Source organism: Balaenoptera acutorostrata, chromosome 15 (assembly GCF_949987535.1).
Source record: "Balaenoptera acutorostrata chromosome 15, mBalAcu1.1, whole genome shotgun sequence".
In the NCBI taxonomy this organism is placed as follows: Eukaryota; Metazoa; Chordata; class Mammalia; order Artiodactyla; family Balaenopteridae; genus Balaenoptera; species Balaenoptera acutorostrata.
The window spans coordinates 37,724,275-37,752,113 of NC_080078.1; the positions used below are offsets into that span (position 1 = coordinate 37,724,275).

At 54.3% G+C, this 27,839-nt stretch overlaps 1 protein-coding gene across 6 annotated transcripts; it reads right to left on the minus strand.

The window, feature by feature from the left end:
• Window positions 1–382: 382 nt before the first annotated feature.
• On the minus strand, window positions 383–27,519 carry TBC1D24 (TBC1 domain family member 24). Of its 6 annotated transcripts, XR_009005495.1 has the most exons (11): window positions 27,466–27,519; window positions 12,719–12,827; window positions 10,087–11,166; window positions 9,485–9,502; window positions 8,868–9,026; window positions 7,625–7,688; window positions 6,478–6,573; window positions 5,959–6,181; window positions 5,343–5,513; window positions 842–4,629; window positions 383–729 (listed from the first exon to the last, which is right to left on the minus strand). XR_009005495.1 is itself a non-coding variant. In XM_057529888.1 (10 exons), the coding sequence occupies exons 3-9, from the start codon at window positions 11,049–11,051 to the stop codon at window positions 5,359–5,361; spliced, it is 1,680 nt and encodes a 559-aa protein (XP_057385871.1). In that variant the 5' UTR covers window positions 11,052–11,166; window positions 12,719–12,827; window positions 27,466–27,519; the 3' UTR covers window positions 761–4,629; window positions 5,354–5,358. The 6 variants fall into 6 exon arrangements, 5 of the variants coding, with proteins under 5 accessions (XP_057385871.1, XP_057385872.1, XP_057385870.1 ...); XM_057529888.1 differs by lacking the exon at window positions 383–729 and having other exon boundaries at window positions 761–4,629; window positions 5,354–5,513; XM_057529889.1 differs by lacking the exon at window positions 383–729 and having other exon boundaries at window positions 761–983.
• Window positions 27,520–27,839: the final 320 nt, after the last annotated feature.

Sequence of the window (27,839 nt, forward strand, 5' to 3'; positions counted from 1 at the left end):
GGAACTGAAACAGCTGGTGTCAGAGAGCTGGCAACACTGGGGCCAAGCCTCTCTTCCCCTACCAGCCCAGGATTTCTGGGACCTGGGCCAGGCCATCTGAGGGTGGCAGCAGGAAAGGGATAATGGGAAGACGCAGGTCTTGGAAGGCAACGCCGAAGGAAGGGGGAGCAGCAGAAGTGAGTGTCCAGCTGCCAGTGTAGGGAAGAGGAACAGAAGGCAAGAGTGGGACAGAGCCGCCACGCCTGCCAGCAGGATGGGAGGGCCGCTGGCGATCCGCCGGCCCTGGGAGGAACTGAAGGACGGGCATGTGCACGTGGCAGAGAAAATAGGTCTTACGTGTTTGTTGTATACGTACACCCAACTAAAATGCAAGGGATTAGAAAAAACATTCATAGTGACTTCTATAAACTTCCAGATAGAATATGCTTATTTTGAATGAGCATGACTTTTTTGACACTGAGTTTTACACGGACAGGGATCCTTGCAATTCTGGACGGAGAAGTTTGGGCGACATTTTCTGATGGCCATTCCTCATGTTTACGGAGCACGTCCACATGCCAGGCGCCGTGAACGACAGCAGACAAAATCCATCAGGGGAAGACTTGGTTGGCACCAGTGGCAGCAGAGGATCTATCTCTGGAATGAAGAAACTTCTCCCCGTTGATCATGATCAGCTAATGCAGTCCCTCAAATTCATGTCCAGTGGTTCCTTCAGGAATTCCCATCCCACTGAAACATTTTCACATCAAATACTTCACAGTGATGTTGACCCATTTGTTCTCATTCATTTTATTTAGAACTCAAAATTAACACTGACCAAACATATCACTAAATCACTTACTTTTCCAAAGTTAGATTTTGCTTCAAAGTTACACATTCGCTCACTACACGTATTTCCACAGGGTCCTCAGAATTTTTTTTTACATTCATTTAAATGCTCCAAAGTGTCAGTCCAGTAATCCATTTTTCAGCCAATAACCATCCTAGACAAGAACAAGAAGGTAAAATTATTCACACTGCTCTTCTCTTCGATCTTTAGCTTGTAAACTTTTGACAAAACGTGTTCTTTGCCAGTCAACGCACTTCAGGGTGAAATAGAACAGGGGTTTGCTCCTGTATCTTTGTGTGAAGATAAAAACAGGGGCGGGGATAGCTTGGATTGAGCTAGCTTCACCACATTGTCAACCATATCACTGGACAGGATCAGACCTGCAGGCTCCCTGCAACCAGGGGCGCATCTAATGGGGAACCTAACTGAGCAGCCACACCTGGGCTTTAGCGGTCTAAGGCGGAAGCTTTTGTTAGTTGGTGTGTCCCATGTCACACCATGGGTCAGTGTCTGTGTGAGTGTGTCCACTGACTTTGCTTCCTTGGTCGCCAAGTGCAGTGTTGATAAATTCCACGCGGTCGGGTGAAATGAGTGGGTCTGCACACGTGGGAGGCATTTCAGCTCCAGACATGAGTCACATGACACTGCACCTAACTTCGAGCAGTCTGACACGTATATAACGAAGATCATACATTCTTTTTTTGTTTTACAACAGGTTATTTTTAAACATGCAAATGCTTTTCTTTCTGCCTAACTTGACATCGTAGGGTGAAGCACCTGCGAGGTGTGCCTGGCACTCCTGCCTCATTTGGCGACTTCTCTGTGCAAACATGACAGTTGGGGGAGGACTGTTGAGATATAGGAATACATATTTGATGCAGTCGCTGTACGGCCTAATTATGGCAATTTTTTTTTGACCGGTGTTAGTCATGTGAACTTGATGACATTCAGGATTCAATTAAAATGTGGGGAAGTAAACAGTTATAAAAATTAAATCTGTTCCTGGAACAAAAACGACTATAGAAAAACTGAGGGAATCTAAACACAGACTGCAGTTTAAGTTTCCAGCATCGTACTAATGGTCATTTCTTAGGTTTGATAAACACGCACTGTTAACACTGAGGGAGGGTGGGGAGGGGTTGTGGGAGCTCTATACCATCCGTGAAACTCTTCTGTAAATCAAAAATTATTTCAAAATAAAGTGACAAAAACTGAATCTACTAAACATAAAATATGTAAGAAGACTATTACAAAGGCTCTGTGGCTTCAGGAAATAGATAAATCTGAAGGTCTTGTGAAATCGTCAGAATTTTCTAAAACAAGTTGCCCTGAAAACCTGAAAAAAATAATAAGCATGGAACTTATAAAAATAGGAAAAATTGAAATACTTATTTTTTTAAATTTTATTTATTTATTTATGGCTGCATTGGGTCTTCATTGTTGCTGTGTGCAGGCTTTCTCTAGTTGTGGCGAGTGGGGGCTACTCTTCGTTGCGGTGTCCGGGCTTCTCATTGTGGTGGCTTCTCTTGTTGTGGAGCACGGGCTCTAGGCAGTTGTGGCACGCGGCTCAGTAGCTGTGGCTCGCGGGCTCTAGAGCACAGGCTCAGTAGTTGTGGCGCACGGGCTTAGTTGCTCCGCGGCATGTGGGATCTTCCCGGACCAGGGCTCGAACCCGTGTCCCCTGCATTGGCAGGTGGATTCTTAACCACTGTGCCACCAGGGAAGTCCAAAATACTTATTTTAATTCAATAATTAAAACTGAAAAACTCATAAAGTACAAATGACTTACTCTTGTATCACAAATTTTTGAAAAACTGATCTTCTAAAGCCTTAAATGCATACAATCCACTTTGATAATGAACTGGTTTAATCTATGTTCAATTTTTTGTTTTTCTTTTTATTTTAAAAATTTTTTAAAATTAATTAATTTTTGGCTGTGTTGGGTCTTTGTTGCTGCGCGTGGGCTTTCTGCAGTTGCAGTGAGCGGGGGCTACTCTTCGTTGCAGTGCGTGGGCTTCTCATTGTGGTGGCTTCTCTTGTTGTGGAGCACGGGCTCTAGGTGCGCAGGCTTCAATAGTTGTGGCTTGCAGCTCTATAGCGCAGGCTCAGTAGTTGTGGCACACGGGCTTAGTTGTTCCACAGCATGTGGGATCTTCCCAGACCAGGGATCGAACCCGTGTCCCCTGCATTGGCAGGTGGATTCTGAACCACTGTGCCACCGGGGAAGTCCCTAATTTTTTGTTTTTAAAATAAATTTTCAAATGTTTCTAGAAAAACAAATAATTCATTATGCAAATCCATAAAACTTTGGCTAATTTTTAACATAAAATGCTAGTAATAATCAGGAAGAAATAATAGAGAACATTAACACCTAACATCAGATAACAAGGACAATAGTAAGAATAAAAAATAAAGATAATAACCACATACCTTTTAGTTTAGCAGAAAAGTTAGGGAGAAGATGTGAAATTCAAAGAAACTGAATATTTTGCATGCACACATGAAGATCTCATGATACAGAAATCGTGACTAATCAGCAGTCACCCTCCCTGGGCCAGACCTCTGGGGGCCCTTGGGGCAGCCACAGAGAACCCTCTGGACTTACTCACCAGAAAAAGAACACCCCAGTTCAGGAAGTTTACAGAGGGGGCCATGCAAATAGCGCTCAGGTATGCCTTCAGCTGCTTCTGAAAGGCTGTGCTTTTAAAAGGCCTTTGACGTTCCCGTGATAGAACACTGACAAGCAGGAGGCTGCACCCCGTTCGGTGGCATGCCTAGGGGCGGGTAGGCCCGGGAGGTCCCCCTAATTGAAGAAACCGGACTCGGGATCCCTGGAGTTCATGTAACGAGACCGTGTTTAATGAACACCAAAGTATAGGTGAGGGCTGTGGGGGCTCAAAGACAGGGGGCAGCGAGGGCTGCAGGGTCTGGTGAGGGGGGGGTAAGCTGTGACACCACCTCCCAACACCTCTCCCTTCTACAGGGATTCACACTGGCCCCTCAGAGCCTCTCAGCAGTCCTGTGGGGACAGCACAGCAGGATGACTGGCCCCATTTTACAGTTGGGGAAACTGAGTTCCAGACAGGTTCACTAGCTTGCCCAAAGCCACACAGGGTTCCCGGTCCTTCCTTCTGTATCACTTCGGCCTGGCTCGGGGGGATCTGAGTAGGTGGGCAGGGGAGGATGAGCACCCCACAGGAAGAGCAAGCAAGGTGTGGAGGACAGAGGCGTGGCATGTGGGGACATGGAGAGGCAGGACCCCCTGGCATCTGTGGCCCAGGCTGCCATGGCCTTGGCACAGCCCCTTGGGTGTCCGCTTCTCCTCTCTTTCCTCAGGGGTGTGCCCAGGCCCTCAGGACCAGCTGAGGGAGGTCATGGGGTGGGAGGGCCACTCCCTGCAGGGCTCACACAGCCCTGAGAGACACAGAGGGAGAACTCGTACCATGCAGAGGGGTGCGTCAGGAAGGTGCCTCGGGGGCAGGGAGCTGGGGAAGGCGTGTGGAGCACAATGAAGGTGAGATGGGTAGGGCTGGACAAGGCCAGCACTGAGTGCTGAGTGGTCTGGATAGGATCCTGGGCCACGTCACTGCAGCGAAATGCGGCCGCCGCAAGGACTGGAGGGGAGCTAAGGAGGGCCCGAGCTGGAGAGGAGGAGGGCTGAAAAAGGTTCCAGGGGTCCAGGCTTCTCCAGGCAGGCCCCTGGAAATGTTGGCTGGTTTGAGGTCAGTCACGGAAGGCCCCTCCCTGGGCGGCCTCTTTAGGCGTGACTACACACTGAGGCCCAGCAGAAGCATCAGGCTCTGTAGAAACACAAGGATACGTACTGTCCCCTGCAGCCCTTCACCCTACTGGCCCTCGGCCCTCCCTCGGGAGGGGCCCAAAGCCCTGCACACAGCCTGCCCTCCCTGCCTTCACCCTGCCATTCCTGTCTGAGAGGCACCCCCAGAAGGCCAGTATGGGGAGGAGGGAACTGAGTCAGAAGTTTCAGGCAGATGCTCCTGCTAAGGAATAGTCCCCAGCGTGCCTGTTGTCTTCCCAAGACCGACACACCCCTAGGGAACCACCAGCAGCAGGCCTGGCAGGAGGCCGCAGGGCCTGCTTGGGAGCCATGCTCAGAGGCACCAGCAGGGGGTGCCATGGACCCACACTCGAGGGGCAGGCTCCTTCTGCCTTTCCAGTCTCATCTCCCCCACCCCTCTCACCCCACAGAACCAAGGCTCAGGGGCTGCAAGACTTAACCCCTCCGGTCTTGGGCACAGGATGCCTGCACAGAGGACAGCCAGGGCCTGAGTCCGAGGTGGAGACAGTAGCAAGTATGGGCAGGTCTGAGAAGGGCCAGGAGGGACAGGCCTGGCCAGCTGAGGTCCTGGCACCACTGCCCAGCCCAGCACCAGAGCCCAGCTGCACCCTGATGGTGCCCACGCACATGGCGGGGTGGTGGTCTTCATTCACTGCCTCCTCCCTGAAGAAGGGGCCCAGCCACCACCCCACCCTACAGCAGCAGCTCGGTCACCGTTAGCTCACGCCTGTCACTGGGTGTCAGGGTCTTGGAAGCCCCAGGCCTCCACGGCAGCGATGAGGAAGTTCTCAGAGCAGAGGGGCTGGTTGTTGAAAGTGTCGCAGTGGCCTGTGCGGCCCCGGTTCAGGTCCCCGTCGATGTAGAGCGCCTGGCCGCCCCCTCCACCTGTGGGATGCTTGGTCAGTGGCTGCCCGCTGTCCAGCGCTGCCCCCAAGGGGCTCTCCTGCTCCTGAGCATCTCCACTTGGACAGGGCAAGTCTTGGAGCCGTCCCTGCGCAGCCCTGCCAGAGGCCTCTCTAAAACCACGGGGCTGGCTTTCCACTCTGTAAAGTCCCCCGGCTCCTGGTGAGACCCTGCTAGTGAGCCCACTTCCCCAGCATGCAGCCTCAGGTCCCCACACCTGCCCCGCATGCATGCTCCACCCCTAACAATCCCGCTGCCTTCCTCCACCATCACAGGGGCTCTGCCTGTCCCTCAGATGAGGTACCTACCACTTGGCTCAGCAAGGGCTGGCCCGGGGCTTCAGCCACCCACGACCCCGTACCCTCCTCCCAGGCTAAGTGACCAAGGGCAGACAGGAGCCCAGCCTGAGGTGCAGGGAGGCGCCCACCTATGATGAGGCAGTCGTTGCCCCCGGCCATGAACAAGGACTCCGTCTTGGAGGGCAGGTTGAAGTGTCGAGCAGCCAGGAACGGCGAGAGGCGGTCAGCAGGGTCTGAGGACAAAGAGCGGCAGGGCGAGGACAGAATGGTGGTAGACTCCAAGGACACAGGCTTGGTCAGCTCCGGATGTTTGATGACCACCCACTCGTAGCGCTGGACCTCGGGCTGCAGCTGAGGGCAAAAGGGCAGCATGAGGAGTTGGCATATGGCGCCCACAGGGCCCCTGCCCGCTTCCCGCCCCCCATCCCACCCAATTCATCATCAGTGCCCTGAGTGAGGCCCCGAGTGGGGGCTGGGAGATGGCGCCGCACAGCGCAGATGAGGGCCTGCCTGCTCTCACGGAGCTCACGGTCCAATGATCACAAACCAGAAGGAGACGGGGAGGTTAGCCTGTAGGGTAACAGCTCTGATGGAAGTAAACAGGGTCACGTGAGTGGGGGTGACCTCCTGCAGGGAGGCCCACTCACCCTAAACACGAAGCATTCTCCGGTACCAAAGAAGCCCAGCTTGCCTCCAAACTTGTTTCTCTCGCTCCAGTCTGTTGACAGGTAAGCTCCACATACCTGGGGAGAAAGGCCCAGGGTGAGGCTGTGCCCTGCTTGCCTGCAGGAGCGTCCCCTCACTCAGGACCTGCTGAGAGGCCACAGTACAGTCACAGCTGGGGCTGTTGTGGTCACAGCCCCCCTCACACTTGAGGACCAGGGCTGGAGAGTAATAGGGAAAGTCAAGAGTTTGGAGGGCGTGGGGCTGGCAGTGAGCGTGCACGGGGGCTGCCTCGGCCACCATCAGCTTACTTGGGATATTTTCATTTCCCTCTTGGGCCCTAAAGCATGGGAATAAGCTCCATATCCACACTCTGATTGTGGGCATCAGCGCCAGGGAGGCCCCTCAGATGGAAGCTTCCAGGAAGCACCCCTGCTCAAGAAACGTTTTCCAACCCTCCCATCAGCCAGCAAAGTGCTTGATTTCACCATTAGAGAGTCACTCCTTTGAGTGGTTACAGGATTTGCCCAAAGTATCTGACAATCAGAGTCATCCGCTATAACACAGATGCCCGGGCTTCTCCTGGAGAGGCAGATGCAGACTCTGGAACAGGGTGAAGAAACTGAAACTCCCACAGGTGCAGGTTTGGGAGCCATTGAACGAGGAGCCTCTATCTCATGCAGATACCCCCAGGATTGGGGCGTGTGAGCTCTGACTTTATTCTAGACATCTTAGATACTTTCCAGATGACAGCACTGCAGAGAACAAGGCCCTGAGAACTACCTGTCAGGGGCTGGAGGCAGGTGAAGGCAGACAACTCACCTGGTGCTGGCCAACTACTGCAGGAGGAGGTGAGGCCTCACTCACTAGGCATTTCTGCAAAGCTCCTCTAAACTGCCAGGCTGTGTCAGGCTGGGGGCCTGGACCCCAAGGGGAAACAGGGAGGCTCTGGGTACTTAGGGGGTCCTAGGGGAGGCTAGAGTCACCTCTCTGTAGAGGGGCCCTGCTCTGCACCCCTAAGCCCAGGGAGCCTGGGTAGGGGCTATCGAGGAACACCCATCCTCTCTGGGGCACAGACTCCCCAGGCTCATCAGACACCAGGACCCCAAGCTCCCTCTGGTCCCTCCTCACCTCCTTTTGCGTGGTCTTGATGAGCAGGAGGGTGGGCTCGTGTCCTTCACACTGGAAATAGAACCTGGGGGCAGAGACCACACATGCCAGTCCTGATAGTAACAATTACACCTGCACCCCTTCCCTGTGCCACCTCCAGCCAGCCTCTGTTGCCCCAGGCTGTCTGGGGGTGGATGGACCTGGAAACTGCTTGTCCTCCTCTCCCAGGGACCAGGCACAGTGGCTTGGATGGTAACATCTTGGCCTGGGCACTTTTCTCAGACAAGATGGAGCCCTGGCCAGGAGGCCTGCAGGCCAAGCGGTCAAGGGCCCCAGGACTCTCTGCCCTGGTGTGACACAGAGGAGAAGCTGCATGGCAGAGGGCCCCCAGCAGACAGAGCCATGTGCCAGGTGCTTCGGGGAAGCAAGAACCAGAGGAACAGGTCCCTGCTCTGGGAAAGCTCGGAACGTCCTCGGAAGCTGGGCAGCACTGAGAAGCATGTGAGGAGGCCTGAGGCTGCCACTGTGCCAGCACCAGGTGCCCAGGGGTTGGCTGGCGTCCCTGGTGGCCCTGCTTAGCCGTCCCTCAGCAGGCCTCCCACACTGCACAGAAGTGGGGGCCAGGTCAGCACAGCTCCGGTGCCTGCCGTGTGGGCTGGGCCAGCCCCGACTGCATCACCTATGACCCAAGCCAGAGCTTGGGTCAGAAGCCACCTGCCATCTGAGGCTCTAGGGGGGCGGCCACGCCTGGCAGAGTGACCCTGGGAGACAGTATGCCCTGGGGGAAGCCTGCACAGGACCCGGCACAGCCCACAGGGCCAACATGGACCTGGCGTGTGGACTGATGAAGCGGGGTGGAGGAGTAGTGAACCAAGGCCGGCCGCCTCAAGTTGTCCCGACAGTTCTGTAAGCTCCCGGGGGGAAACTCTGCCTCCCGCGTCATCACAACACCTACGTGGGGGCCTGGAGCTACGGCGTGTACTGTAATGACCCCTGAAGTTTGGGTGGCCTGGGAGTGAGAGATGCCCAGAAAAGGGGCTCCCAATTCTAGGGCCCCCCAGGAAGAGACAGGGCCTTGTCCAGGTGCCCATGTTCGAAGGCTCATTTCCAGCCCCACCATGACCTCCCAGAAGTGGGGACAGGATGAAGAAGCTGGGCAACTCCACAGCTCACTCCACCCCTTCTGCACTGTCTGGCCCTTGGAGTCCATACCTTGGGGCCTTGGGAGGGCAGGCCCAGCATTCCCCAGCCTCCTGGGCATTACCTGGTCAGGCTGTACCCGTGCTGCAGTGAGGAGAAGAGCAAGAGGGGCTGGCAGAGGGCGAACCGCTCAGGGACCCATGACCAGATGTCTCTCATCTCCTTCACGCCGACGATCTCTGAGTGGAAGTTCTCCGCGTGAACAGCCAGGTGCACAAACTGCCTGGGGGAGTGGGAAGAGGTCAGAGCACAGCTGCGACCCCAGCCCTGGCCACGCCCCCCACCCTGGAGGTGTGCAGAGCCTCTTGTGTGAGCTCAGCCTGGAGGAAATGTCTCACCTGTTCAGCCAGGTCAGAGCCTGGTTTCTAGGGGCCCTCAGGAAGAAACAGGGTGGAGCTGTCCCCCTGGAGTCCCACTCCCACCCCGCTACACAGAGGGTAGAGCGCCCAGCCTGGGTGGGGACAAAAGCACCTTTTCTCTAAGAAACGGGGATAGAGAGTGAGTCAGCTCTGAAAGACAATGCTTCCTGGCCAGCCAAGCACCGACAGGCAGACAGACAGGGCCTGAACTTCGGCCAGGCTCTGAGGCAGCACTGCTGAAGCCAGCGCTGAGAGCCAGAGCAAGCAGACAGGCTGGAAGACAGAGGGAAGCCAGGCATGGAGACATGGTTTCCAGACCTACCTTTTAGAAAGTGAAACACTGAAAAACAGGAGGAAGCAACAGACATGGAGACCAGGAAGAAAAATAAAACAGACAAGGAGAGGTTAGTTGCAAGTACTGATGCCCAGGATATGCTTGCCTTTGGCCTGCAAGAAAGGCCTCCACACCTAGAGTACACTCACAGCATCTGCTGCCAAGGTATCAGGACACCATGGGCCCTTGCCACGCCTGCTCCCCAGGAGCCTGTGCTCAGGGCAGGGGGCCACGCTCAGCAGCCACGAGAATGGCCAGCAAGGGAGCCCAGAGCTAGAGTGGTGGAGCAGGAGCTGCTCTAAAATGACCCAAGGAGGCCAGCCTGGCTCACTGCTGGACCTGCTGCGGCCATGGTCAGCATCCAGCTTCCATCTCAGCCATGGCCCCTGTACCCGGGGACAGGACCCTATGCCTTCTGCACCCACATTTGCCTCAGCAGCCTGTGGCTGTAGCCAGGAAGGCTTTCTCCTTTCCCGTGGCTTTCTATCCACACACGGATGGCTGGCTGGACAGGCTCAGGCCCCAAGCACCCAGAATGCATTCCCCCAAAGCCCCGCCCCACTCGGGCCCTGATGGTAGCCCCTGCCTACCTCTTCTGCTTGACGGTGATGCCCTTCTGCTTCAGAGCTTTCTCATTGGCCATCTGCAGGAGCTGAATCTCCTTCCGAGAAAAGAGGCGGATGGCAAACGCTTTCTCCAGAAGCTTCTCGGGAGACACAGTCTTGGCGATGTCCTTGACAAAGGTGCGGATGTCCTGCTTCACGTTGTCTGACTCCAGTGGCTGCCCAGCTCTCACCTTGTGGAAGAATTTGAGGATTGCCAGCGCCACGCGGTACAGCACCTTGTAACCTTCCACCAGGAAGACGTCAAAGACGCGAGCAAAGTAGTTGAGGGGCAGCTCCCCAAACAGCCAGCGCTGCCAGTCCGCATAGACCTGCAGGACGTCCTCTGAAACGGCCACCATCAGCTTGTGGGCTGCCTGGCAGTACTTGTTCACCAGGTCCCCGAACGTCATGCAGGAAGACTCGAAGGCCAGGAAGCTCTGGTCGATTAGCTTCTTGCTGGGGTCGTTGCAGGCCAGGATGCGGCAGGCCTTCTCGAAGCACTCGGCCTCGTCAATGCTGTAGTGGAGCAGCAAGGCCACGACCGCAGGCAGCGCGGGGCAGAAGGAGACATCAGGGAACTGGTTGGCGATGCACAGCAGGATCTTACGCACGGCGCCCTCGCCCCGAGTGTTCAGGCAGTAGCTGGGCACCTGCGTGTTGTCCACAAACTCGGGCAAGGGCAAGCTACCACTGCTGTGCTTGCCCACGATCTTGCCGACGATGTCACTGTACACACTGGCATCTGGTGTGACCGTGCGGCAGGGGATGTCCCGGATCAGGCGCTGGTACACCTTCCCCCGCAGGGTGTAGCTGCGGGCCCAGTAGCCCTGGCGCGCCAGCTGCTTCAGCTCCTGCAGCTCGGTGCAGCTCAGCTCCTTGGGCCCCAGGTCCTGGATGGTGGCGTCCATCTTATCTCTGTCCACAAAGCAGTTGTAGCCCGGGGAGTCCATAGCACAGGGCGTGCCCAGGAGGAGGCCCGGGGCTGCCAGGAGGGGGCGAAGAGCAGCTAAATCCACCAGCGATCTGTCCGAGGCTTCTCTGCTAACCTGTTTGCCATCCCATACCCTACAGGATTAAAAACCATGCTTAGGGGGCTTCCCTGGTGGCACAGTGGTTGAGAATCTGCCTGCCAATGCAGGGGACACGGGTTCGAGCCCTGGTCTGGGAAGATCCCACATGCTGCGGAGCGACTAGGCCCGTGAGCCACAATTGCTGAGCCTACGCGTCTGGAGCCTGTGCTCCGCAACAAGAGAGGCTGCGATACTGAGAGGCCCGCACACCGCAATGAAGAGTGGCCCCCACTTGCCGCAACTAGAGAAAGCCCTTGCACAGAAATGAAGACCCAACACAGCCATAAATAAATAAATAAATAAATTAAAAAAAAAAACATGCTTAGTATGCGTGTATAAAGGTTTACATTTTTAAAAAACATGTTTTTGTTTTAGTCTTTTTTTTTAATTGTATACTTTATTTTTTAATTAATTAATTAATTAATTTTTATTTTTGGCTGTTTTGGGTCTTTGTTGCTGTGTGCGGGCTATCTCTAGTTGCAGCGAGCAGGGGCTACTCTTCGTTGCGGTGCGGGGGCTTCTCATCATGGTGGCTTCTCTTGTTGCGGAGCACGGGCTCTAGGCACGCAGGCTTCAGTAGTTGTGGCATGCGGGCTCAGTAGCTGTGGCTCACGGGCTCTAGAGTGCAGGCTCAGTAGTTGTGGCGCACAGGCTTAGTTGCTCCGCAGCATGTGGGATCTTCCCGGACCAGGGCTCGAACCCGTGTCCCCTGCATTGGCAGGCAGATTCTTAACCACTGCACCACCAGGGAAGTCCTGTTTTAGTCTTTCTATAAAGTATCAGTAGGGTTTCCATTTAAGATAAGTGGACATTCTGAGAATTCACTACAAACTCTGGAGCATGACTTCTTTCCATGGGGCTTATGAAGATACTGGAGGAGGTCACATAGATTCTGGATCATGAGATTCTGGGTTATGAGAAAGGACTTCGAGAGGCTGACTCTACTGTAAACAACTCTCTGCTCGGGGGTGGGTGGCCCACCGGGCCCCCACACTTCACCCTGCAGCTGTGGGCCTTGTAAAAGGAGCAGCTAGTCAAGAAGACTCCATGAAGTCAACAGATGCTGCGTTTCAGTTCTCAAAGGCTTCAGGCCTTTAACCAGCCGTGTATCATGAGGAAGACACACACCTACTCTGTCCCAGGACCCCTGGCTTGGAATTTGGAGGCCAGCTCTTAACTTTCTAAAAATAACAGCTAAGTTTCAGGCAGGTATTCCAGAGAAGACTCAGTGGTGGGGAGTAGACATGAGGGCTGAGAAATAAATGGAAGGTGTCACAGCTTCAAAATTAGACATTTCTGGAACCAAATGAACCAGAAGTACTGGGGGATTTGGTGCTATTTCTCCATTATGGGCAACTATTGAGATTCGTGCAGACATAAAAAAAAAAAAAAAGGATAAAATGTGCTATTTGAGAGTCTCTGGCTGCATGTGGACGGCAAGACAGAAGTCTACTGTTCAGAATACCGCAATTTGACATTTGTTTTTGCCAAAGGCTACTGTTCTCAACACTAAAGCACAATAGTCTGCCCATGCACCTCAGACTAACCTTTCCACCTGGGATGGTACACTGTCCGGAGTTATCACAAGGGTTTGCTTCAGTGAGTTTTGGTAAATGACCAGATCATTCCGGTTCTGCTTGCATCAAGAACATTTATCTGAAAATATAAAAAGCAAGTAACATTTTAAAAATATTGAGTGGAAAGAATTGTAATGTAAAACCTGTTATGTTTGAGAAGATGTCTTGGAAAGCACCTTGATATGGTGGCGCTTTTTTTATTGTGTTAAAATATACCTAACAAAATTTACCATTTTAACCATTTATAAATATACAGTTCAGTAGCATTAAGTACATTCACAATGCTGTGCAACCATCGCCACCATCCATCTCTGGAACTTTTTCATCTTCCCAAATGGAAACTCTGCATCCTTTAAACACCAGCTCCTCATCCCCTGGTCCCCAGCTTGTTAACCACCATTCTACTTCCTATGAATTTGACCACTCTAGGGACCTCATATTAGTGGAATCATACAATATTTGTCCTTTTGTGTCTGGCTTATTTCACTGATCATAATGTCCTCAAGGTTCATCTATGTTTATAGCATGTATGAGAATATTTTTTTTGAATTTAAGACTATTATTTAGAGCAGTTTTAGGTTCACAGCTAGAGAGGATGGTACAGAGATTTCCCCACATACCCTCTGCCCCCACACATGCACAGCCTCCCTGTTATCAACCTTCCCCACTAGATGGTACATTTGTTACAATCGATGAGCTTAAACTGACACATCACCCAAATCTATAGATTAATGAGGATTCATTCTTGGTGTTGTACATACTATGAGTTTGGACAAATATAAAATGACATGTATCCTTATTATAGTATCATAAAATGTATTTTCACTGCCCTAAAAATCCTGTGCTCCACCTATTCATCCCTGCTCCCTGCAACATCAGAATTTCATTCCTCTTTATGACTAATAATATTCCATTGTATGGACAGAAACATTTTGTTTATCCAGTCATCTGTCGATGGACATTTGGGTTGTTTCTACCTTTTGCCTGTTATGAATAATTCTGCTGTGAACACAGCTGTACAAGTATCTGTTCAAGTCCCTGGATATATATCCATTGATACTGTTTTTATAGAGACTTTCCCACAGAAATAAGGTCTTGTGACAACATCCACTTAACACGTCCCACTGGAAAAACCTTACCCACAGCAGGACCAGGTGCCGACAGTGATGGAACTTTCTTCCCCAGAAAAGAATCCCAAATGGCAGTTGGTTTGTTTGCTCTGTCCTGGGAGGGATGGCAGTTAGGGCTCCCCCATTTCCCCAGGTTGTGAATTACCTGTAGAGTTTACATCTTTCGTTCTAGGCTCTGAGCCCACTAGCCTCTGGAGGGACCCCAGGCCCATCCTCTTTTCTCGAATAGAACCCACTCCTCGTCAGGGCAATAAACATGTTTATAAACAGAACAAGAGCTAGGCAGGACAGTGCCAAACCTTGCTCAAGTGGCCTCAGATTCAGGTTGAATATTAAACTGGAAACTCCAAAAACGGTTGTTGCACCTTGCAAATTCCTTCAGAAAGGACCTTCAGGGAGAAGCAGACCCACTTTTTGTTTGTTCTTTTTTGGCTGTGCCACAGTGCATGTGGGATCTTAGTTCCCCAATCAGGGATCAAACCCACGCCCCCTGCAGTGGAAGCGCAGAGTCCTAACCACTGGACCGCCAGGGAAGTCCCCCACCGTTTTATTTGCTGTAGCAAGCTGTTGCAGCCTGGGGACTCCGAGGCAAAGACAGGTGCAGAAGACCCTGAAGGAGGTCCTGGATCCCTGCAGGCCTCCTCCCACCTGAAAAGACAGCATGGTGTTTGTGGAGCAAGGCAAACAAGGCTTATGATGACCTCCTTAGGCATCTATAAAGCCAGGTCTCAGGGCAGGTTTTTGTTTGGTTTGTTTTTTACATAAACACATAATCATGAAAACATCCAGTAATACAAAATTATAGAGTAAAAATATAAAGTCCTGTTTAAGTTACCCCCTCAATCCTACTCCCTCTTCTACCTAAGGTAATCACCGTTCACATCTAAGTGCATGTCCTTCAAAACCTTTTTCTTGCATTTACGTGCACACACATCCACAACCCTGTTAGATGGTTTAAGCTGGCTATTGGGAAGGGGAAGTCAGGAGATGGGAAACAGATCAAAAACACAAAGTCACTGGGCTGGACCCTCACTCACCGTATGGAGGTGAAGGTACACCCTCCCCCAGCTGTCCCACCTGCGGCTTGCAGCCATCCTGCAACACTGTCCACACCTCCAGCTCCCACTCAGAACACAAGGCCTCACCGGCTCCCCACAGTCCCCCAGCTCCTGACTGAGGCGCCAGGCCCGGGAAGGAGGCTGTGCTCCCCCATCCACGCCTGGCGGCCAGTGGTAGAGAAGGGAAGCAGGAGCTTACTCGGGAAGCGAGCCAGTTTAAAGTCAGACAGGCCAGGCTCAGAGTCCAGTTCTGCTGCTTGTTGCGCTGAACCTCTGATAAGCTGCGCCTCCTCCCCGAACAGCTGGTGCCCGTCTCTAAAATGGAGCTGATGAATATGAGCCACTGGACAGACATTAATCCCCACACAGCACCTGTGGGTTAAGCTCTTACTCTGGGCTCGCTGGCTGGGGTGTGGGTGACACCCTGCACACAGGCACATCCCACTCTCTCCCACTCCCCCTTGCCCTGCGGCAGCCCAGGGCAAACGGCCACTCTTCTCGGCCAGGACTGGCCCCTGGCGGCAGGTGCCCTGGGAAACCACTTTCCCTCAGCCTCAGGAAGGGGAGGGAGGGAGTGAATTCTAATCACAAACACTGCACTCACCTTAAGCACCGCCCCCCCCAGTCTCAAGTTCACTGCAGAAGAAGGGGGTGGGGGCAGGGCTGGCTCCAGGGTGGCACCTCTCCATCAGCCCTGTGGGAGGAGGCTGGCCCCAGCTGCCCGCAGCTCCCTGAATTTAGACTGTAGGAAGGAACTTTGTGTTTTCTGTCCTTAGCTTTGGGCCTAACCTGCAACTCTGGGAAAACAGGAAAAATTCTGCTCAGCATCCTGTTAGACTCACAAGAACTGCACACAGTGACCATTTCAGATAGTGGGGACACCATGCAGTGTGTCTGGAGGCTGGCGGCTACTTCAGCTAGGGTTGTCAGGAGGACCGCTCCTCTCCTGAGCTGAAGTGATGAGAGGGAAGCTGCCAGAAGAGCTGAGGAGAGGTCACTCTGGACCACGAGAAGAGCGCGTGCAAAGGCCCCGAGGCAGGAAGAGGCCTGCTCCAGGAAGGGAAAGGCATCCGGTACGGCCAGGGCACAGTGAGAAAGAAGAGTGGAGACATCCATGGGCTGGATCGTGCACGGGGAGGAGCCTGGACTGTAAGTGCAGTGGGAAGCAGGGAAGGTATGTGATCCAACGGAGGGGTTTAAAAGCTGACTGCTGTGAGGATTAACTGAGCCTGTTTATAGAAGGCACTCAGCCCGGCCTGGCTCAGCAGGGCGGCCTGGCTCAGCAGGGCAGCTCAGAAGTCCTTACTGCTCCTTGGGCGCTGGCCTGGCACTGGCTCAGGGACGTCTGGGGAGTGATGGGGTCAGGCAGGTCAATGCCAATGCCCCATCAGTCCTGTGGTGAGGCCGAACCGTGCCCCTCCTTAAGGGGGCAGTGCAGCCACAGGAGGCTGCTGCCAAGGTTCTCCCACGGGCCCGAGAAGGCCCCTGCTCTCTTCGGGATGGTCCCTCCGAATGGCCTCTTCGAGGGCCCTTCTTCCCCTTTCCTGCCTGTGCTACTGCTTCCCCACCCAGAAGCCCCTTCCAGTCACCGTCATGTCCCTTTACTCACAAATACTATACCTGTTTTGAGAGTTCAGGGTGCCTAATGGAACGCAAGTATTTCTTAAAAAGAAAAAATAAAAACGTTAAGTGGAACTAAGTGACTTCTATTTAGGGGTGTTAGGGGGCCCCTTCAGCAGTTCTAGGACTGCAGTCCCATGGGCCCTGGGCCAGGAAGCTTTTCTGAGGAGGTGAGTTCCTGTGAGATGACGCTTTGGCTGGGAACACCCCATGGGAGGTCAAATAAACCCGAACTCTGCCCTCCTTGGTGAACCCCCTAAGTGTGCCCACAGGAAGAGGGAGGCGGCCAGTGGGGTGGGAGGAGCCCCCCACCCCGTACCTGCCACTTCTGCCTCCAGAGTGACCCCACAAGTGTCCTCGACCCCTCTCCCATCTCAGGAGCGCAGGTCACCCAGGAGGGCCAGCCCCACTGCACTCTCTCCTCAGCCAGTTGAGGGGTGGCTTCTTTTTTTTTTTTAAATAAATTTATTTATTTATTTATTTACTTATTTTTGGCTGTGTTGGGTCTTCACTGCTGCGCGCAGGCTTTCTCTAGTTGTGGCGAGCGGGGGCTATGCTTTGTTGCAGTGCACGGGCTTCTCATTGCAGTGGTTTCTCTTTGTTGCAAAGCATGGGCCCTAGAGTGCATGGGCTTCAGTAGTTGTGGCACGTGGGCTCAGTAGTTGTGGCTCGTGGGCTCTAGAACACAGGCTCAGTAGTTGTGGCGCACGGGCTTAGTTGTTCCGTGGCATGTGGGATCTTCCCGGACCAGGGCTCGAACCCGTGTCCCTTGCATTGGCAGGCGGATTCTTAAACACCGCCACCAGGTAAGTCCGAGGGCTGGCTTCTTAATGCCACACTGCTATCCCAAAGCACCACCCATGGTCTGATGAGTCACAAGACCTCTGCCTTTCTTACCTTTTTAGTGGGGAACATGATTTTCCCAAACAGCTGGATTTGAAAAACAACTCTCTTGCATGTGACAGACCCCCCCACATTAAGCCTGGGTGATCCCATCTTAACCACCCGACAACACTGGGCACTATGCCTTCCTTACAGGCTGCCTCTCCCAGAGGGCCCAGCACCCCATCATGCTTCCCCTTGACTCAAACTTTGATTCATTTAACAAACTTCTACGAAGTTCCTTTTCTGGGCAGGGCACCGGGGATACGAGGGTAAAAGACAGCTCTCGAGGAGACCAGTGGTCACGGCATCCACAGTGAGACTACAAGAGCCCAGGCGGGGCACTGGCAGACCACCAAGGCAGGCGCTGACTCGGTGTGAGTGCCACAGAGGGGGCAATGGTACCTGAGTGTACAAAGGCGGGGGTGGGGACAAATGCATGAGGGAAAGCACGGCAAACTGGGGAGCCTCAGAGAGATGGTAGGGAGTGGCCGGAGGTGGGATACGAGGGGCTGATGGCCTTCTGTGCCAGCTGCACTAGAAGACCGGACATCATCCCCACACAAGAGGGAGCAGGAGGAGAAGAGCTGAAGCAGAAGGTGACATATCAGATCTGCATTTTAGAAAAAACCCCTGGTGGCCGAGGAGGAAGGAGGGCAGAGTCCAGAAACGGAGGCAGGAGGAGGACTGGGCTGGGCTGAGCTGGCCAGGGAGGATGCAGAAGATGGGGTGGATTCCACCAGATGAGGTGACCTGTTCGGGGTGGGGGGCAAAGACCCAAGCAAAGAACAGAGAATTCTGGCCCAGGGGTGGGGTTTTGGTGGGGCAGAGGAAGTGCTCCATTTTAAAGTGCCTGTTATGACACAGATGCCTCTCAGGCAAATGCCAGAGCAGCTCAGGTGAGGCAGAACCCTGGGCTACTGTGCTGAGGTCCTGCCCAGACACCCAGTCCTCAGCCCTGACACCTACACTGGCTCCTGGACTCCTGTGCCACCCAGTGGGCCTCACGGATGGTCCCTCCACACACCCGGAGGCCACCAAAGAGCCAACTGTGGCCCAGGTGGAAAGTGGCAGCCCTATGCAGAGGGAGCCTGGTGCTCCCCAGGAAGCCTACCCACTCCTACTGACCCCTGCCCAGCCCAGCCTGACCACTCCCCGCCCTCCCCCTTGGCTGCAGGAATAGCTCATAGCCCAAGCAACCGGGGCTCAGCCTGGCCGGGCCTTAGTCACTGCACCACAGGACAGGGTGCTGCACGGTTGTGTCTCAGTTCTTCCCCTTCACTCTGAGCAACCCCACATCTGTTTCCTGAGAGCGAGATCAGGAAACAAAGAAAGAGGAAGGAGGCTGGTTCCAGCCCTGCCGACCGGCCAAGAATGGGGCGACAGATGGGAAGGAGGGGCAGTGAGAGGCGCTAGGTCCTGGGCCTGAGGAGTTCCATGTGACCAAGAAACGTATGCTCCTCTCAGGCAGTTTCCCCAGGGTGGAATTCAGAGCACGCGCTCTCTAGGGAGCCCCTCACCCTCAGAGACCATCGGTCCCCAGCCAGGACGCAGAATGACGAATCCTTCAAACAACTAGTGGCCCCACTCTAGCCCTCAGGGTATGTGAGGTCTGGGGATGAGAAAGACACAGCAATTACAGGACATGGTCACTGCCTGATAAGAAGATCTCAGGGTGCCAGGCATGGGAATATGGCAGCAGGACAGGGAAGAGCAGATGACCTCCTGCCTGTGGCTCTGCCTGCAGGGTATTTGGGTAGAGGAGCAGGGCGGGTGGGATAGCCTGGAAGGGAATCTGGGCTGGTGGGTAGGGTATGGCAGGTGGAGCTCTGAGGCAGAGAAGGTGGACGGAGGTGGGGGGTAGGAGTTATCCCTGAGGCCATCCACCTAGGACACCCAGAAGGGGCGGGGTGGGTGGGGCCTGGAGCAGGATGCATTCCAACCTCTCCTCAGGCTGGGACCTTCCTCTCAAGTCCAAGTCTGACTTCCTCATGAGAGGCCCAGTGCTCCCATCCATCTATAGGGAGAGGCCAGGGAAATGCCCAACCCCACTCCCAAGGATCTGCTGGAGGCCTCGGAGACACAGCGTCAAGACTCTGTCTGGAGCCCTGGTTCGAGGATACTCATCTCCCCACCCAAGGCCTCAGCAGTAGGATGATTCCCGATTCTGCAGATGACTGGTGGTGACAGTGTCATTGATTGGGGTGACTACGGTCACCGATCCCCCACATTTACTTCCTTTGCTGCCTTGCTTTTTACTGACCTCACTCCCAACTCCCATCTCTCTTCTTGCTCTGGAACTTGGCTTGTAGCAAACAATCCCCCACCTCCTCATCCTCTCCCCTAATGCACCCTTCCTCCAGGCCAGAAAGCAGGGGGCTCTCCCTGGGACCCTGCCCCCTCTCTCCAGGGTCTCCCCAGGACGTGCCACACACTTCATTCCAGTTCTTGGCCTCCTCCCCTCAGCTGCCCTCATTGCAGGGCATTCGAGGGTCAAGCAGGCAGACCTGCCTCAAAGCTCCCCAACTTTAGAAACCTTTACATCTCTGATGCTTCATCTACACCCAGGTCAGCCCCAGAAACTCCTCCACTCAGAGGGCGCATATCACAAACACCCCACTCTCTTGTAACTGTCCTGAAGCTCTTCACTGCCCTCCTCCCACTCACCATAACTCTATCTCCCTGCACCGCCAGCCCTTTGTGACTTTACTTGTCTGCTCAGCCTAGACCTGACCCTCCAAGCCTCAGCTCCACCACTCCCATGCTCCTGTCTCAGCTACCCAGAAGAAGCCCCACGAGAGGCCAGCCTGACGGCATGCCTCTCCATGCCCGCGCACCAACTGTAGAGAGAAAATCACACTGCCCTGCTCGTGGCCCTTGGAGCCACCTGGCAGCCCTCAGCATGCCTCGCGGCACCCGCCCCTGGTCCCCACACTAGCCAAAAGCTTCACATCTCCCACTCTCCTTGAGAACCCGGTGTTAGGCAAGAAGCATCCTCTCCTGTCTGACCCTGACCCTTGATCTGCACCCCCACCCTTGGTCCTGGATCTGTTAGACAGGCCCCCAACCCCCAATCCCAGCACCCGGCACTCCCCTTGAGCTAAGCCTTTCCTCTTTCTTTCCTTCCCAGTCAAGCTCCCGGGGAGAGCAGGCTGTATGTCTCCCCCCTCGCCCTTCACGCCTGGCTGCCAGACCTAACAGACACCTTTGAGCCCTTATCTCCCTGAATCACACACAGCTGACCTCACTGCTCTCAGCTCTCCTCTCCCCAGGCCTCCAGAAACCCCTTCTGTCTGTCTCCTTGCCTCTCTGGCTGCTGCTGCTCCTGTCCCTGTCCCTCAAATGTCTCCTTTGCAGAAATCCATCTTCTTTTCAGCCAAGAATTCTCAGGTCCCATACCTCCAACTGCTTTCCTGAAGTCTCCCCACCTTCACACACTGTGTGTGACTCCAACACAGCTCAGCTCTGACTCCCAACCCACTCTGCCCCACTCTCCACCTGAAACCCTTTCCCGCCCACCGCCCCACCCCCCCCTCCTTTCAGGATTTGGCCCTACCTGCCCTCCAGGTAGGGCAGCTTCAGGAGTCTTGACAGTGGGAAGGGGGAAAGGCAGGACACACCTGTTCTTTCTCCTCTCGGGCCAGTCTGCTTCAAGCCTCGGCCCAAATGCCCCCTCCTTCACCAGCCCTTCTAGACTCCTGACCTCACAGGCAGGACTGAGGGCGACCTCCCCACACTCCACCCCTCCTTGTCCAGGTCTGTTTGAACTTGGCAGGCCCCTGTGATGAGCTGCTTATGAGTCAAGCTCTTCTACTCTACTGTGACTTTGAGCCCAGGTGTCTCACACCATATACTCAGTGTACCCATGAAGGAGGAAGCAAGAGAAGGAAACAAATGGAGACTCAGGAAAATCCCAAACCACTTGGGCCCAAGAGGGAAATTTAACTCTAAATAACAGGGGCCATTTGCCAGCTTGTTTGTTCTAGGCGTGTGTCCTTCCCAGCAGACATCTTCACATGATGAGAAGGCAGGCTGGGCTCCGCCTCAGCCCTGAAGCAGCACTGGGATTTTTCAAATGCTAATGGCAACTGGCATTCCACAGTGACTGCCAGGCTGCCAGTTACCGGGAACCTGATAGTGGGCCCTTTGCTGATGGCACATAATGGAGGGCACGTGCCAGGTATAAAGGGGCGTAACCATTAAGGAGGCGTTAGTCACAGCACCGCAGTCCAGTTGGCTGGCCCATCTGCTGCCGCCGGTCAGAAGTTCAAATGCAGGTCTTACCAGTGGCAACTGAGCCTATGGATGGGACCCGAGCAGGGCAGAGTCCTAACCGTATTAGCCACTCGAAAGGTTTTCTGCAGGGACTCGGGAACTTCCCTGGCGGTCTAGTGGTTAAGACTTGGCACTGGGACTTCCCTGGTAGCGCAGTGGGTAAGAATCCACCTGCCAATGCAGGGGACACGGGTTCGATCCTTGGTCCAGGAAGGTCCCACATGCCACAGAGCAGCTAAGCCTGTGCGCCACAACTACTGAGCCCATGCACTGCAACTACTGAAGCCCGTGCCTAGAGCCTGTGCTCTGCAACAAAGAGAAGCCACTGCAATGAGAAGCCTGTGCACCACAATGAGGAGCAGCCCCCGCTCACCGCTGGTTTGGTCCACCCACAAGCAGGGACTGGGGTTGCAAGGGGGCTCTGCTAATTCAAGATCTTTATCTTCTGAGTTCAAAAGGTCCTCCCAACAGCAGGTCTGGGAAAACAGCCCCCAAGGGCATAGGAGAAACCAACTAGCTACACAAAATGAGAAGCAGAGGGAGAAAACACAGCTGTCAGAAGCTAGAATTTTGACTGGTCTGAATTCTGAGCAAGGTGCCTGTAATAGGTGTGCCTCGGAAGGCTGGGCACATGGCAGGCGCTCAGCAAGTATCTTTAGGCCTGACAACAGAGCTGGGCTGGGAGGGAATCTTACAGGTTTAATCATTTTAGTAGGCATTCAAGACACTTCCTGAAGACCAGTGTATCAAGTGCTGGAATATGAAGATGCAAGGCCCAGTCCTAGCTCTCAATGAGCTTCTGGACGTGGGGACATGGTGTATTGACCATGCCAACTCAGGTGCAGATGCTATGAGAGAAAAGCACAGGGTGTCTGGGCCCCCAGCCCACAAGAAAAGAGGGGTCTGGAAGGATTCCCTAGCCAGCACCTGCCTGGCCTAGATCCTGAAGGCTGAGGAGGCCTTCGTCCAGGAAGCAGCAGAAACAGCATGCGAACAGGACAGGGCCTTGGAGAGCATAGCTGTTTGGGGCTGGTGAGTGTCATTCATGGCTCAGATTCAAAGACAGCTCTACAGCCCAGCTTCATGGGCTCTAAGAAGCCAAAGGGCCCAAGACAGAGGCCCGGGGTTCACCAGGCTGCCGAGGAAGGACAGTGCTCCTGTGTGCTGGGAGGTGGGGACGGGATGGCCCAGGAAGGCAGGGAAAGAAACCAGAGGCAAGTGGAGTTAATGTATACCCCTGGATCCTTTGAAGGCCCACAGGTTTAGGAAGATAGGAAGGCGGGAATGACCCTTGCTGAAAAATGAATTACAGATGATAATTAAGGAATGAGGACAAACTGATTCAAGGAAAGGCTGAAGAGACAGAAGCCAGGGAAGCTTTTGGTGGGACACAGGTAATGAGCTACATTTAGAATGCTACACAGTGGAAGGGCTTTTATTGGTAACAGAATCACCCATCGGTAATCAATTGGTACCCAATTAAAACTGTGTAACAATTAGGCGGACACAGTTTCAGGTTATGCGAAACAGGCCAAGCCATGTGTAGTGGCTTCTCAATGGCCTGTAAGAGGAGAGTGCAGGCTGGAGGGAGAAACCATGACCGCGCACACGTGACCCCTGCCAGCAGCTCCTTGGGCAATACCCAGGGGAGATGGATAAGGTCCCACGGCCAGGCAGGGGACCATAACTGCACAAGACAGAAGGAAAGCTTGTTGCACGTATCCCTAAGTGAGCAGGTTCCCTAAGAGACTAAGATAACTGCTAAGGACACTTATCCAAAGGCCGGGACAGCCCTGGGGGCCATGTGCCTCCTGTGGGTAAAGAGGAACTCCTTTTGCAACAGCCTTTCCTCACCCTCTCCTGTGTGGCCCCTCAGCATGGGGGAAAGATTACGGAGGGGGCACTATACACTTGGCCTCTGTATTTTCAAGAGTCTTTCCGAAGTCCCACCTGCTGCTAATGCTGATGCACTACACAGAAACTGGGGTCCTGGAAGGAGAGCGACAGGACCCAGAGCATTCTGCAACCTTGGGTCTATCTCTAGGTCTGAGAAGGCCTTTTTTCAGAGATCTAATTGTGAGAACGCCCTGAGAGGACCAACCGTCGGGCTGGAGGGGAATGAGGTCCTTTGAGATGAGTGACAATCTGGAAGTTTCCCAAAAGGCAAATAAACACACGTGTGACAGGAAGCCCCGGGAATCAATCATGTGATTTTGCACCTTTAGTATCTTACATTTTGCTGTTTAACCAACAAACAGGGGCTCTAGGACAGAAATAAAAAGCCCACTATCCTGCCCCCATGTGATTTTGCACCTTTAGTATCTTACATTTTGCTGTTTAACCAACAAACAGGGGCTCTAGGACAGAAATAAAAAGCCCACTATCCTGCCCCCATCCCCCCAAAAGGCAAGAGATCATTATCAGATTTTTGTTACCTTATCTACTCTGCTCTACAGACATGAAACATCAGGCATCTCCAGGGTTCAGTCTTCTTTTTCTCACTCCACACCATCCCACTCCCTGGCTTCAGTGCCACACAGGAAGTAGTGCCCAGAACACTTTTGTGCTTGCTCTCCTTGGCTCCAGACCAATCTCTATCCAGGAATTCTTACCAACCCTCAGCTCAACATCTCCACACCGCAAGTCATCACCCACTCCCAGGCCTGTCCCTTCCAGCACACTCTGTGTGGCACGGCCCTACCAGCTGCCAGTCACCCAACCTTGGACTTAGGTCCCTAAGTCCTATCCCTGGTCCTGCCCATCCCTGCAGCCACCTGTCTCAAGGTCTTGCTCTCTTTTCTGTCCCCACTGCCCTTCCTTGGTGCTGGGCCTTTTGTCCCACCAGGTATATCCCCGTGTTCTGTTAACCGCCCTCACTCAGTGCAGGAGTTCACCAACCCACACTGGCCACCACTGCCTGGTCACCCATGAGGGCACAATCTGACCAGTCACTCACAAACCCGAGATCCCTTAGCGGCTCCCCACCACTCTCAGGGTAAAATGCAAACTCGGGACTGGTACTCAAGGCCTCTCCTGACTGCCGCCAGCTTAGCTGCTTAACTTCATCTCCCTCTCCTCACCCCAACCACTGCCCTTCTCCCAACAGCCGGTGGGTGGGAGCTGTGTTCCTGTACTTCACACACCGTCCCTTGGCCTGGAAGTCTTGTTCCCTCATGTGGTCCTGCCACTCCCATTCGTTCTTCAAAAAAAGAAAAAAAATTTTTTTTTTTTTTTTTTTTTTTTTTTTTTTTTGACCACACCGTGAGGCTTATGGGATCTTAGTTCCCGGACCAGGGATTGAACCCATGCCCTCGGCAATGAGAGCGTGGAGCCTTAACCACTGGACTGCCAGGGACTCCCCGTTCTTCAAAATTTAATTTGAGCCCTTCTCAGGAGCCCCCACTAAAGGCCAGCTGGACTCCACCCCTCTGTGCCCATAGCGAGCTCCGTCTGCCTCTGTGAGAGCGCCGACTGCAGTGCCACAGTTCACTGGCCCGTCTCCTCACTGTACCCTAAGCTCTTCAAGGGCACAGGCTTACTCAACTTTGTAGCCACAGAATACGGGGCACAAGTCCTCATCATGTGAAGTATGATTTGGATAAACTTGCATTGAAAGAATAACAAAAATCATCAAATAATGAATTCAGATTGGTCCTTAGTGAAAAGCCCAAGGTGTTGTTTCTCTGATATTATCTCCATTTGGAAAGTGACACTTGAAACAGCCACTGAAACTGCTGCTTCGAGTTGAAAAGGCCTTTTTTCTTCCCTGCACAGAGTTGTCATAACAGAGAAGCTATGCTCAAACAGGTAAAACATTGAACAGGGTAAATATTAAGTGCTTTTTTATAACCTGCTTCATTGTCCTTATGTACTTCAAACCAGAAACCATCTAAAAGCAAACACTTAAATATGTTTTATGAGATTGGCTCAGACTGTAATGAGACTTAGGCGCAACACTGCATGCCCAAGGTCACTTGGCCTGCTGGACAGTCCTGGCAGGTGTGGTCAGCGACAGCTAGCATGGCTCACCAGCAGGTGAACTTGCAAATTCAGGGGGTGAATTTTGTTATTACGAAAAACCTGCCTAGATTACTAGATTACTTTACATCCCCTGAAGGTCACCCTTCATCCAAATGAAAACCACTGCATTAGTTTTAGCACCTTGGTTCATTTCAACAACCATTCAGGGAGAACCCCTGGCCCATTCCATATGAGGCAATGGGGGAGCAAAGATGAACGCGACGTGGCTCCGGCCCTGTTCACAGGGAGAGATGAGCTTCTAAACAGAGCACTGGCTACTGGATAAACACTTCTCATACAAGCTTTACCTGAGGGCTGAGAAGACTAAATGAGGACCAACCTTCAGGATAAAAGAATGCATATGTGGGGGTTGTAGCACTGTCTAGAAATGGAAACTGTAAAACCTCTGCGAGATTTCTTGATCTTTTCTTACCTGGGTTTGTTTCTCCAAGCCTGTATCCCTTAAAAAGAAAAAACCAGCACACCTATCTTCAAGGCAATTAAGTAAATGTTTACAGGTGGCTACTGTGTGCTGGGGCTAGAAAGTGAAGACAGAGGGGAGCCCTTGGCCTCAAGTAGGATAAACCGCTATATCTGATGAATAATGGGATTTTTCCCCCCTGTAATTGCCTAGATGTTCCTGCTAACCTGGGAGCAAACACACACAGAACTAAGGAAAACCACCTTCAAGTCCTTCTACTGGCCCTGGAAAGGCAGGCAAACTCCTCACTAGGAATAAGCAGCTAGGTAAAGACCTCAACACCAGCATCACAACCACAGCCACATCGGCCACCAGGCCTGTGCCTCCCAGGCACATCGCTATCCTAACAGCTGACCCGTGCCTCCGCACTGCCCAGATGGTCTTCAGACAGCCTCTGGCCTTTAGTGTCAGCCTAGCAAGTGATAATCCAGGAAGCCCACCGCTCGTCTGTTCCCTACCGAGTAAGGCCACCAGGCCACCAGCGCCCTTGCCAGAAGAGGACCTTGACCGAGTGCAGCCCATCTCCGACCTCCAGCTGTGCTTACTCAAGGCTCAGAGAGCACAGCGCCCAGGGGCCCTGTGGAAACGCTTCCGCCCCCAGCACAGCCTGGCGGACAGCTGCCGCCTGGCACAGCGGCCACCCCAGGAGGCACCCGCCGGACAGGGCTCAGAGGCTGGGTAGATACCTAGGCGGCAGGTGGGCGGCGTGTCATCCTGGGGCAACCGTAGGGCCAGAACGGGAGCAGCTGTAGGTCTTCGAAGACAGAACGTTATCAGAGAATCTGCTGCAATTTCGAGTCCAGAAGAGGATTTCCTACCCCGCAGAGACCGAAAGCGCCCGAGGAAGGAGTGACACAGAACCAGCTCTTCCCACCGCCGCCTCGCCCGGAGCCGGCCGGAGCGCCGACAGCGCCTGGTGAGGGGCGCCGGCGCGACCCCCGAGGTGGGTGTCCCGCGGGGCCGAGGTCGGCTCCGGCCCCACGTCGCGCCCTGCCCGGCGCTCGGGCCGCGGGGCAGCGCCAGCGGCGGCGGGCAGTGCCCGGCGGCCGGCCGCGGGCCCCGGGCGCGCGGGCCACGGAATCGCCACCTGCGCCGCGGCCGGCCCACGCGCCCCGCTCGGACGGAGGCCCGGCAGCCAGGCCCCCACGCCCCCTCCGTCAGCACGCCCGGGACGCGGTGACAGTCGGCCACCAGACCCCACGGCCCCCGCGCCGGGCCGTCACGCCCCCGCCCCCCCCGTCGCGCACCTACCTCCGCCCGTCGCGCTGGCCGACAACCCACCTCCCGGCGCCGCGCCGCGCCGCTTTCTCCTCAGCTAGCTGAGCTACCGAGCGTCGGCCTTTCTGCGCACGCGCGCACGCGGCCCCGCCCCCGCCGAGACGCGCCGCCGGCTGCCCACCCGCGGCGCCCGCGGGTCTCTGGGGCAGCGGGCTCCGGGCATGCGCGCTGACGCCCCGAGGCGAGGCGGCAGGAGCATGCGCCGGCTCAGCACGGGTCCCGATGCGAGGCGAGGGGGCGCGCGCGAGTGGGCGGGTGGCTGCCAGGCCCAGCTGTGGGCAAGGCTGGGGCATCGGGAGTCGGCAGGGGTGCCCGCCGGAGTCGCTGCCGCGCCGGGTTACGCGTAG